Genomic DNA, 13,324 nt, shown 5'->3' on the forward strand with positions numbered 1-13,324 from the left:
CTTTAGGGTACCCCCACCATGAGCCACATACTGGGAGAAATTTCTTGTAGCACTCTGCTTTAAAACAAAACCGTAATGATAACTAATCATTTCCCTGATTTTGGAAATTAACCAGAGACATCTAAAATCAGCACTAGGACATCCCAATCTGCACCAGATGGCCAGGGTTATCAGCCAAAGCTGATCTCTTTCCAGGCAAAACAAAAAGTATAAACACTTTGAATTTTAATCGCAGAGCAGTATTACCTAAGTAATTATACAATTTCCCTTAAGTTTAAAACAAAATAGCTTGCAGGTCCCACTTTTTTCCCTAGGCTCTATGGGCTAGGAACCTCTGCAGGTGACTGTTTCAATATAGTTGTACACAATATGTTGAGACTGAGTATAGCTCCATGGGTGGTTAACTATACAATCTCCACAGTCAGCCCAATGTAGTTGTAAAATTTGTGCTGAGCCCACTGGACACCTTACTTCACCTCTCTGTTTCACTTCCCTAATCAATAGAATGATGCCAACACCCACCAGATAGGGCTGTGTTACGAATTAAACTGAGCAATACGTGCAAAGTTCTTAGCACAGTGCATGGCTCAGAGTAAGTGCTTAAACATTTTTGTTGATAATTGATATTATTGTTATTGGCGAAGTCTTGCTTGACTTATAAGCAGGGCCTGCCTGGAGTTGTTGGTGATTTTTTTCACAGTATGTTCCTAGATAACCTAGCTTCACCATAGTATTTTTGAGGAAAGGAAAGAGAAGATACTGGGCCAGATGGAAGACAGCTCATCCTTCCTAATAAAACTCTTGCCCCATTGCATTCCATGCTTCCTGGTTGGGATTTTTCTAGACCAACTCAGCCACCAGTTTTATGAGGGACTGTGGGTGTGAGCAGGTCTTTAGGAGTCAGGAAGAGGAGGAGTCAGGGGGGTGGCTACACAGTGCAGGCAGCTCAATGGACAGCAGTCTTTCTGGGACCTGTGATCTAGAAGACAGGAGAAGATGAACACATCTGGAGACCCAGCCCAGACGGGCCCTGAAGGCTGTAGAGGGTGAGTGGCTCATTTGTCCAGCTTTCCATGCCAGGGACAAGGGAAAGGTGGGATTATTTGCCTTTGTGGGATCTACAAAAGGTAACTGTGTCTGCCTTGGGCAGAAGTCAGAAGATCTGAGCTCTATTCTTGCCTTGCTACTAGCAAGCTGGGCAATCTTGAATAAGTCACCAGCCCTCTCTGGGTCTGTTTTCTCATCTGTAAAATAAAGAACTGGCCAAGTCAGTGTAATAGCAATACCCAGCATTTGTACAATGCTTTCCAGTTGTACTTTTCCAAACAGCATCTCATTTGGTCCTCATAGCCCTTTGTTGGAGAGATGCTTGTGGGCTGGTCATTCAGCTGGTGCAAAGCAAGGCTGGACCTAAAATCCTGGTCTCCTGGGGTAAATTCTGGCCTCTGGTGAGCACATTGTTCCCCTTGAGCTCTGAAATCTGAAGATTCCCGCTCCTTCCTGCTACCTACAGTGTTACCTTCCTTCCCACCCTATTCCCTCACCACCTAGATCACTCTGGCTGTCCCAGTCTCTTCTCAGCCCCTTCCCAAAGTTACCTCTCCCCTTGCACAGGCCCACCACACTGATCTTGTTTCTGAAAAGTGGGAGGTGAACAGCAGATACCTCCTCCCTGCCTTCCCTGCGTTAGCACTTGCATGCAGCCCTTTTTCCAGAATTCTCTCTGCTTTGTGGAATGCCTTCCCGAGGGTCCCGAGAGATGAAGAAAGTGGAGGCTGTTTAACCCCCAGGGCAGCATTTCTCCAGGTGCATGGGTGGGTCACCCATGCGTGGGTCACAAGATCCGGGGTGCAGGTGAAATGTGCAGATTCCTGCCTCCTCCCCACCAAGGTTGGCGAGTCAGAATGCACATTTTTACAAACTCTCATGTTTCTGGCAAGAACATATTGCAGTTTGGGAACCACTAGTCATTAGGTGAGTGCTCTTTTGGGCCGCGGAGGGCTGCCTTGAAACCACCAAAGGGTGGCTAGAAGTCAGTGGGAGGCGTGAATGTCTTGGGGGGGGCAGTGATGGGAAGGCGGCTTCAGCTCAGGGACATGAGAGGCAGGCACTCGAAGCTTGGTGTCTGCACAGGCAGTGAACGCCCATCAGTGAAGGTCGAAGCAGAGTCATTGTTGGGTCGGGGGTGGGGAGAAGTGTGTGGGGCTGGGCCTGGGACAGTGGTTCTCTGGGGCTGGTGTGAAAAAACCTAGGAAGCTCTTAAAAGAGGCTCCTTGGCTGATGTTGAAGCCACGAGGGATGAGAAGGTCTGATGCGAAGCTCCCTTCCTCTTTTCCAGCTGTGGGCTGCTTCTGGTACACATGGATAGTAATAATACCTACCTCACTGGGCTGCACCAAAGACAGAAGGGGCCAATATACTAAATAAAGTGGCTGGCACACTGGAGGGCCTGGAGCCCCTGCCTTGGGAGCGTGCAGGAGCTGGCCTATCTCAGTGGGAGGCTGGGTGGGGGCATTGCCCTGGCCCTTGACACTCCCAGCTACAGGTTCTCTCCATGCCTCATCTCACCCCCCTCCTCCACAGTGAGTTGGGCCCTGGGAGCTTTGGACTGGCCTCTGGCAGGGGCTGCCTGGAGCACCCTCCTTGCTGCCTGCAGCTCCAGTGACTTACTAGGACCACACATTTATGGGCGAGGAGAGAGTGAGGACCTAGACAGGTGGTCCACAAGAAGAACCTGAGGAGTCTGAAGCCTGGGACTTAGGCCTGGCTCTGCCCCAAGTCAATGCAGGGGCCTTGAGAGGACATCTGTCTGTGCTCCCTCTGGGAAATGGGAATCCATCTAGGACTTGCTGACTTGGAAAGTGACGTGAGTTAATAGGCATGAAAAAGAGAAGAGGAAGGTGTACATACCTAATCATCATGCGCTAGACAGACATCCTATGCCCTGTCACAACTCTGTAAGGTGAGCTGTCACTAACGCTTTTAATAAATGAGGAAACTGAAGCATGCATGCACACACACACTAAAGCATATATGACATATGCATATATATACATACATCCATACACACACTAAAACATATATTTGTAAACCAAAAATAAAAATCTAATCCCCTCAGCCATCTGAATGGACCCCTCCTCTCAGCAAAGGGCATTCCAAAGTTAGCCTGAAAAACTAGTTCAGGCCATCATGGGAAGGAGGGACCAGACATGCCTCATTATACTCTCCTCCCTTGTGGGATTACTGATAGAACAGACCCTTTAAGTCTGATGAGAAACATTTATACTCTATTGTCTTTGAAGCCTGCTACCTGGAGGCTTTACCTGAATGACGAAACCTTGGTCTCCATAACCCCTTATTTTAACATAGAAATTCCTAAGTATTTATTTATTTATTTATTTATTTATTTATTTATTTATTTATTTTCTGAGACAGAGCCTCACTCTGTCACCCAGGCTGGAGTGCAGTGGCGTGATCTTGGCTCACTACAACCTCCACCTCCTGGGCTCAAGCAATTCTCATGCCTCAGCCTCCCAAGTAGTTGGGATTACAGGTGCATGCCACCACACCAGGCTAATTTTTGTATTTTTAGTAGAAATGGGGTTTTGCCATGTTGAACAGGCTGGTCTCGAACTCCTGACCTCAAGTGATCCATCTGCCTCGGCCCCCCAAAGTACTGGGATTACAGGCATGAGCCACTGCGGCCGGCCAGACGTTCCTAAGTCTTTAGACAAAAACTTAATTCTTTTAACCAATTGCCAATCAGAAAAATCTTTGAATCTACCTACGACCCGGAAGCCCCTGCTTCCAGCTGTCCCACCTTTCTGGACAGAACCAATGTACAACTTACATGTATTGATTGATGTTTTATGTCTTGCTAAAATGTACAAAACCAAGTTGTGACCCAACAGCCTTGGGTATATGTTCTCAGGATAGCTTGAGGGCTGTGTCACAGGCCATTGGTCACTCGTATTTGGCTCAGAATAAATATCTTCAAGTATTTTATAGTTTGACTCTTTGTTGATATATTTTATACACACACACACACACACACACACACACTCAAATACATGCCACACATATATAGCATAAGACACATGCCTATAAAGAGGTCAGAGAAACAGAGAGGTCAAATAACTGGCACAGGATCACCCAGCAGGCACGAGGCACTTTAGAAAACCATGGAAGTGCTGTCTGAGGGTTTCTTTTCACTCAGTAATACCAGCGGCTCTGAGAATGCTTGCTAGAATTCACACTCCCAGGGCCCAAACCTCAGAGCTTCTGGTCCTGAAGATCTGGGGCTGCAGAGAACGTGCACTTTCAACTCTTGAGGTGATGCAATTGTGGGCGGTCCATGGACCGCACTCATGGAGCCCCAGAGGTGCCAGTTGCTCAGGCATTCTAGGGAAACTCCAACTCCCATTTGGGTTTCAGAGAAAGAGGAACAAGCAGCAGGTGGGATTCCTAGGGATTGGCAGGGAGAATGGGCAAGGAGGCTGCAGGGCCAGGCCTGGGGACCGGGTACTTGCTCAGGCAGGTGAGAGGCAGCTTGCGGAGTTGGTGTGAGCCAGCAACAGACTCTTTAAGTCTGATAAGAAACATTTACACTCTGTTGTCTTTGAAGCCTGCTACCTGGAGGCTTTACCTGAATAATGAAAGCTTGGTCTCCATAAGCCCTTATTTTAACCTAGAAAACGCTGCTCTGATAGGGAATTACAGTTAGCTGGGACACAACCTAGGGAGATGCTGACAGTGCACCTCTCCCACCAAGTGAGGACCACCCCCACCCCCACCCCCACAAGACTCTTTTGTGTTACTGGACCCCCAAAGCTGGGAACCGTACTTCAGAGGGCGGATTCTCATCTGATCAGTGGGCTGTACCTGTTGAGCCACTTGCCTCACAGGTGTGTTCTGGGATGAGGTTGTGCCGTGTAAAATGTTTGTTTTACTAAGGTATTAATTTGCTGGGGGATAAGAGGCCAGTAACACCCTTGATATCACCTTTTGGAGAAGCCGCCCTGGGGAGCCACATCCCGGGCCAGAGCTCACTGATGGCACAGGATTAAAGGTCAGGGGATGGAGAGGGATTTTTTGTTTGCTCTATTCTATTCTATTCTATTTTATATTTTATTATGTTATAAGGGATGGGTTCTCTGTTGCCCAGGCTGGAGTGCAGTGGTGTGATTAAAGTTCACTTTAGCTTCGACCTTCTAGGCTCAAGCCATCCTCCCACCTCAGCTGCTAGAGTAGCTGGGATCACAGGTGCATGCTATCATGCCTGGCTAATTTTTTAAATTTTTGTAGAGATGAGGTCTCACTATGTTGCGCAGGCTGGTCTCAAACTCCTTAACTCAAGCAGTCCTCCTGCCTCAGCCTCCCAATGTATTAGGATTACAGGCGTGAGCCACCACCCCCGGCCTTGCTTGCTTTTTAATTGTCGTACCCGGCAGTAACGAGGTACTCCCTCCTCCTCCCGACTGGGATGGTCAGAGGAGGCCCAGTGGAGAGTCAGGACTTTGCCCACTGCCCACCTGCCATGGAAGGGGGCAGGGAGGGATGTAGGTGTGGCTGTGAACCGGCAACTTGAGAGAGTCTTGTGGAAAGTTCTGTATCTTGACTCTATCAATGTCAGTATCCTCTTTGTGATATTGTACTACAATTTTGTGAGATACTACAATTGGGAGAAACGGAATAAAGAAATCTCTACATTATGGCTCATACCTGTATGTGAATCCATAATTATCTCAAAATGAAGAGTTTTCAAAGATTATCACAAGAATGGTATATGCTCATGGATACCATCAGATCAATCATACTGAGGCGTAAAGCAATACGGAACTGAAATCCTCTTTCTCCCCTCCAGTCCTGCCTCTTTAAGGACCAGTGCTGACAGCCTGATGATTCTCTTCCACACAGTGCTACTATATTTATTCAAATAGATTCACACCTATTATAGATAACGTGGGTGGGCTTAGCTGTTTCGAATGGCAATCTAGTACACAGTAGTGGATGATGGATATGGGCCATTATGTAATAACACTTTTATTTTTGTAGGATACATTCCTAAAAATTGAATTGCCTGAAAGATAGTACAATTCATGTTCTCACCAGCACTGTTTATATTGGATATTACCAATCTTTTTATTTTTGGCATTCTGATACCACTTCCCCCAACTACAAAAGATATAATTGTTATAAATCCCATTTCCCCAGGCATGAGAAGTGAATTGAACATCTTTTCAAATGTTTATCAACCAATATAAGTTCTCTCTTATGAATTGTCCTTTTATATCTTTTGCTACTTTCCATTGCTGGTTTCTGTTTGTTTTTGCTTCTGTCAAACCTATAGGACTTCTATGTTAAAAGAACACTAACACAGCTGCAATTTATCAATACCTAATAAAAGCATTTACTGTTATTGTTGCCCTTTTAGTTGTTGTTATTTTATAACAGGTGTGACCATTCCGTCATGCTTATTGCAAATATTTTCCTTCAGCCTATTGCCTTTTGAATTTGTTGTCTTCTATCATGCAGAAATTAATTTTTACATATGCAGATCTACAGATCATTTTCCTTAATGTTTTTGGGATTCCTATCTTGTGCCCCTACTTAAAGATGATACAATTTCCTATAATTTCTGCTAATTCTCATTATTTTATTTATTTTTACATTTAGGCATTTATAATTTGATCAGAAAATGTAAATAAAATAGTATACTGTAGTTATCTAATTATTTTATTCTGTGTAGACATTTTGCCAAAAGCATTTATTTAATTATCCAACTTTTAATAACAATTATAAATACAATTTTTTAAAATTTCCATTTGTAACTGCTTTGGCTAATAAGATAGATGGTAAAGATGTAAATAAATATGAATATATATATAGATATAGATATCAATTTTTATATGCATATAAATATAGATAGATATAGATCATTGATTTTGGTCTATTTCCCTTGAGCCCAGAAACTAGCCATCACTAATACCTAGTATTTGGAGATTGAATTTAATGCATTAAACTAGAGAAACTAAATAAACATTGCAAATATCATAGAACAAGAGAGAAAATTACTAGTTTGTAAACTAGGTAATTTCCTCCCATTTTTCTTATAGTTTTAATTAAGAATGAATTTTGAACTATATCAGGTGCTTCCTTAGCATTTATTGACATAATAAAAACTATTTTTCTTCTTTAATTTGTTGATATCAAAAATTACGTTGATAAGCGTCTTAATAATGAACCATCCTTACATTACTAAACTAAGTTCTAACTAACTAATTAGGTTCTAACTAACTAAACTAAGGTTGGGTTTGTTTTTTTTTTAAAGTGAACTTCTAGATTTAATTCAGTTATATTTTAGTTAAAGCTTTGTGTAAGTTAAACTTGTATAGAATTTCCTTTTCATATGCTCTTTTCATTGGATTTGGGTAAAGCTTGCTTTGTAAAATGAATTGGGAATCTTACTATCTCTTTCTATGATCTAAGATGGTTTACCATTGGGTTTGTCATTCTTTGAAGATTAGATAGAACTCAGCTCTAAAAACAAGCTGGCCCTGACATTATTTTCAATGGTTGACATTTAACTGCCCTTTTGAATTCTTTTTTTTTTTTTTTTGAGACAGCATCTGTGATCTCAACTCACTGCAACCTCTGCCTCCTGGGTTCAAGTGATTCTCCTGCCTCAGCCTCCCCAGTAGGTGGGACTACAGGCATGTGCCACCACGCCCAGCTAATTTTTGTATTTTTAGTAGAGATGGGGTTTCACCATGTTGGCCAGGATGGTCTCAATCTCTTGACCTCGTGATCCACCTGCCTTGGCCTCCCAAAGTGCTGGGATTACAGGCGTGAGCCACTGCACCTAGCCTAACTGCCATTTTGAATTCTTAAATAATTATTGGTCCATTCAGATTGTTACCTTCTTTGGGAGCTAATTCATTTCTCTTAAATCCACCAAACATTTGCACACAGTACTCTTGTATTTCAGTAGCCCTTTCCTTATCTGTAATTCTATTGCCTTTCTCAGTATTAATGTATATTTGGGGGTTTTATTCTCTCTTTTATCCTTAATCATGCTTTTCTTCTTAGTTTTTTAAAAGAACCAACTTGTTTTTCACTATATTGAGGCATAAATGATGTGCCATAATCTGCATATTTAAAATGGATATTTTGACATGGAAGGAGGCAGCCTAGAGAGGAGCCTGGGAGAATTTGTGAAAGCTCTTCATGATTTAGAAAGCACAGTGCACATGCTTGGTGGCATTATTAAGTGGAAGCTGCTTCTTTAGGGTTTGTTTGGAAGGTCCAGCTGACTCATCTCAACATTTATATCAATGATTGTCAGTGTTCTGCCTCTGAGCACATGGATCCTGAGATTGGAAACTTTGGTTAAACCCAAGTGCTATTAAGCAGAGTGAGTAAATAGTGAAAGCCATTTGCGCAGAGAGTGTGTGTCTGGAAAGAAAGGCAGAAACTCTCCAGATGTCTTCCAATAATGTTGAAGTTTTTATCCCAATGTCACAAGGAAACACCAATGGCTTACCCAAAGTGACCTCAAAGACCTGAAAGCATTTACTGAAAGAGCTGTGCTTTCATAACATCTGTTTTCAAGAAAAAGTGAAGAGCAGTTTTCTACATGGTCAAAAACCAGTTGAGAAAGAAATACAATTGAATATCAATGGGATCGTGAAACCTGGCCTCAATGCCATTCTGGGACCCGCAAGTGGAGGCATTATTAGATGTCTTAGTTTCAAGGAAAGACCCACATGTATTATCTGGAGATGTTCTGATAAACACAGCACCTCAACCTGCCAATTTCAAATGTAATTCAGGTTACATGGTACAGGATGATGTCATGATGAGTACCCCAACAGTAAGAGAACATTTACAGTTCTCAGAAGCTCTTCAGCTTCTAACAACTGTGATGAATTGTGAAAAAAAAAATGAATAGATAAATATGGTCATTCAAGAGTTAGGTCTGGATAAAGCAGCAGATTTCAAGGTTAGAATTCAATTCATCTGCAGTGTGTCAGAAGGAAAAAGAAACAGGACTAATATAGGAATGGAGCCTATTACTGATCCTCTCATCTTGTTCCTGGATGAGCCCACAACTGGACTGGACTCAAGCACAGCAAATGCTGACCTTTTTGCTCCTGAAAAGGATGTCTAAGTAGGGATGAACAATCATCTTCTTCCCATTCACCAGCCTTGGTATTCCATCTTCAAGTTGTTTGATAGCCTCACCTCAATGGCCTCACAAAGAGGAATGTTCCATGGGCCTGCTTAAGAGGGCTTGGGGTACTTTGCATCAACTGGTTACCACTGTGAGTTCAATAATAACCCTGCAGACTTCTTCCTGGGTGTCATTAATGGAGATTCACTGCTGTGGTATTAAACAGAGAGGAAGAAGACTGAAGCCACGGAGACTGTAGAGACCGCTAAGAGAGATAAGTCACTCACAGAAAAATTAGCTGAGTTTTATGTCAACTCCTCCTTCAACAGAGAAACAAAAGCTGAATTAGATCAACTCTCAGAGGGTAAGAAAAAGAAGAGGATCTCAGCTTTCAAGATCACCTAATGCCACTTCGTTCTCTCAGATGGGTTTCCATGCATTTATTCAAAAACCTGCTGGGTAAATCCCAGGCCTCTATAGCTCAGGTAATTGTCACAACCATACTGAGGCTGATTATAGGTGCCATTTACTTTGGGCTAGAAAATGATTCTACTGAAATCCCGAATAGAGCCAGGGTTGTCTTCTTGACCACCAGCTGGTGTTTCAGCAGTGTGTCGGTCATAGAGCTCTTTGTGCTAGAGAAGCTCTTTATACACAAATATATTAGTGGATACTACAGAGTGTCATCTTATTTCTTTGGAAAACTGTTATCTAATTTACTACCAGGAAGATGTTACCAAGTATTATATTTACCTCTATAATAATATGTGCATTATAAAAATAATGCTGTATAATAATCCTAATCTTGTTAGGATTAAAGACAAAGGTGGACACCTTCATCATCATGATGTTTGCCCTCATGATGGTGACTTATTTAGCACTGGCCATAGCAGCAGGTCAGTGTGGTTTCCATAGCAATGCTTCTCCTGACCATCTCTTTTGTGTTTATAATGGTTTTTTCAGGTCTATTAGTAAATCTCGCAACCATTGCATCTTGGCTGTTATGGTTTAAGTACTTCAGCATTCCAGTTTTACAGCTTTGCTGCCTAACGAATTTTTGGAACAAAACTTCTGCCCAGGACTCTGTGAAATAGTAAACAATACTTGTGGCTCCCCAATATGTACTGGCAAGGAATATTTGATAAACCAGCCATCAATGTCTTACCCTGGGGCTTGTGGAAGAATCATATAACCGTGGCTTGTATGGTTATCTTCCTGATTTGCCTACCTAAAATTGTTATTTCTTTTAAAATATTCTTGCATTTCCCTTTAATTTACTATGATGTGTCCTCACATAAAAAATGAGACCATAATTTTTAAAAAATAAAAAGGAAAAGAATAATTTGATGAGTGTCGAGAGACAGTACAGCCCCCTGTTACACATGGTTTCACTTTCTATGGTTTGTTGCCCATGGTCAACCAAGGTCAAAAATACCCAATGAAAAATTCTAGAATCAACAATTCATAGGTTTTAAATTGCAGCCATTCTGAGTAGCCTGATGAAATCTCGAGCCTTTCTGCTCTGTCCCGCCTTGGTTCAGTGAATCCACAGTATACACGCTGCCCATCCCTCAGTCACTTAGTCGCTGTCTTGGTTATCAGATCCACAGATCTCAAGAAGAAGAAGGGTTAGTACAGTAAAACCACATATTTTCAGAGAAAGAGAGACCACATTTACTTAACTTGTATTACAGTATATTGTTATATATTTTATAATTGTTCTATTTTATTACTAGTTATTGTTAATTTCTTACTGTAGCTAATTTACAAATTAAACTTTATCATAAGTATGTATTATATAGGAAACACATAGTCTATATAGGGTTTGCTACTATCTGCAGTTTCAGGCATCCACTAAGGGGCTTAAAAAGTATCCCCCCACAGATAAGGGAGAAGTATTATATGCATACATCTGTAAAACCATTTCCATAATTGAAATAAATGTATCATTTTGACTTTTTTTGGTTTCCTAATACCTTAATTTCTGACTTTATATTTAGTAGTATGTACTTACATGTGTGTGATATGTATTTCATTCTTTGTCTAGTTGCTTATGTGAAAACTATTACATTTATTTTTAATATTTAGTCTTTAAAAATAAAATCAATTCTCATTTATGTTCTATAAAGTCACTGCAAACGCTGAATTAGCGAATTTGGAACCATTGTTCTTAGAAGGAAATATAGAGTTAGGCTCATGTGAGCCTCAGGGCACAATATTTTTGTCAAACGATCAATAAGTTGCCTTGTTTTATGTGTGTTTCTATTTAAAGACACCTTTAAAATATGTATTGTTGATTCGTTGACATTGAACTCATGGCCAACAGCACTGTCACTTGTGCCTGAATGAAGCTTTCCTAACACGTATTTCCTCCATACTGCACAGTACAGCCTTTGCTCGCTTAGAAATGCTAGAGAGCACCGCAACATTATGGTTGGGAGCCGTTTTAAACAGTGAAAACACCAACAAAAAGCACAAAAATGTGAAAAATGTAGTACTAGATAGATCATGAAAAGGACACTCACTGTCTGAGAGCTGAAACAAGAAGGCAGGCATCGTCGCCTTGCTCAGCCTCAGTGGGGAGCAAGCCATTGGGTGACTCAGTTTCCACTGCTCTGTGCATGTCCACAGATGACTATGGATGGGCTGTGAGTACTGATTCAGGGGTTACACATCAATTTTAGGAAGTAGGCAGGTTGCAAATACAAAATCCACAAAGAATGAGGATTACTGTAGCTAAGTCATTTAGGGTTATGTTACACTCATGAGCTATAGACAAGGCCATTCTCCCAGGGAGTCATTTACAGCAACAAGAATCTGTAACTCCTCACTCACTGCCTCAATTTTGGTTTCCTGGGTCCTAATGCTAGGGAAGTGTCCTAATTTCATCACTCACCTCTGTTTAGATCATAGTACAGACAGCCCATCTGTGAGGGTTTCAGACAGCCAATACCCTGGTGACATCATAGAAGACAACCTGGGCCTGAAGAGTTAAGACCTGAGGGCTGAATCCTGGCTTGATCCATCTTGTATCACAAGCATTTAAGCAGAGGGTGGAGGCTTTGGGGCAGAATGGAAAAAAACTCTGGACTTGAATTTGAACTCTGTCTCTAACTTGCTGAATACATTTAGCTAAGTTACCTAATTGCTCTGAGCCTATTTCTTCTCTGCAAAATGTCCTGGCCCACCAGGCTGTCAGAGAGACCAAAGGAAGTAGTGGTGGTGGGAAATATTTGGAAAGCAGTAAAGATCTGTGTAAACACAAGATGGAAAGTCATTGTCATGATGTTAATTAATGCAGTCGCAGCATGCCACTCTCTGACCTGATCCCCACAGTGTGGGTCCACCTCACTCAGGCCCTGTCATTTCAGAACCTAAAGAGAAGCAAGCCTGGGCCAGCCAACTCAGGATAAGAGGAAGAGACTGAGGCATAGGGAGGAGGAGAAACGGCTGTGGGAAGCTCCAATCCACAGCCAGAACTGATTGACCCGATTCAACTCAGGGAGGCTCAGGGCCCTAGTTAGAGCAAGGCAGAGGCCCTGGGACCACCATGAGACCTCATAAGGCTTTGGCCACCCCAAGCCCATAAACCTGTTTCCTTTGCCTCCCAGCACCATGAGTGCCGAGGAGGATGCCAGGTGGCTCCGGTGGGTGACTCAGCAGTTTAAGACCATTGCGGGAGAAGATGGGGAGATCAGCCTGCAAGAATTCAAAGCAGCTCTGCATGTGAAAGAGGCAAGTGTTGGGCCAAGGTGGAAGCCCTGCATTTATCGTTATGTGGCCTGGTTCTCAGGGCATAGCCCTTACAGGGAGGGAAAGGGAACTCCCTGGGGTTCCTGAGGTCTCCACCTTGTAGCGGGCTGGCGGGATGTTTATGGCACCCTCCCATTCCTCTTAATAGTCATGGCCTCCTGGGTCTTCAACACATGAAGTTGGAAGTCAGTAGCTTCTCAAATCTTAAGGAATATGATTAACCTCACAATTTCCACTAGGCTCATGGGCAGAGCTGATGCTCTGACTTAAGCTTCCTCTCAAGATAAGCTTGTCAATGGTCTATACCTATTAAAGCCCTGTCTGCTGTGGCACACTGTTCCCAGTCCTCCAGACTCCATAGCTACCCTGCCCACCCCACACAGCCTGCATGCCCTGACA

At 42.6% G+C, this 13,324-nt stretch overlaps 1 protein-coding gene and 1 pseudogene across 1 annotated transcript in view; both read left to right on the forward strand.

Annotated features, from left to right (window-relative positions):
* The first annotated feature begins 820 nt into the window (after positions 1-820).
* Positions 821-13,324, forward strand: part of NOX5 (NADPH oxidase 5) — a 42,534-nt gene continuing 30,030 nt past the window's right edge. Inside the window, exons 1-2 of the mRNA XM_003952683.4 lie at positions 821-1,046; positions 12,784-12,907. Of these exons, the coding sequence (XP_003952732.1) occupies positions 997-1,046; positions 12,784-12,907 (174 nt within the window). The 5' untranslated portion in view covers positions 821-996. The remainder of the gene's footprint in view (positions 1,047-12,783; positions 12,908-13,324) is intronic.
* Positions 8,406-10,498, forward strand: LOC104002357 (broad substrate specificity ATP-binding cassette transporter ABCG2-like; annotated as a pseudogene).

This window comes from Pan troglodytes, chromosome 16 (genome assembly GCF_028858775.2).
Source record: "Pan troglodytes isolate AG18354 chromosome 16, NHGRI_mPanTro3-v2.0_pri, whole genome shotgun sequence".
NCBI classification, from domain to species: Eukaryota; Metazoa; Chordata; class Mammalia; order Primates; family Hominidae; genus Pan; species Pan troglodytes.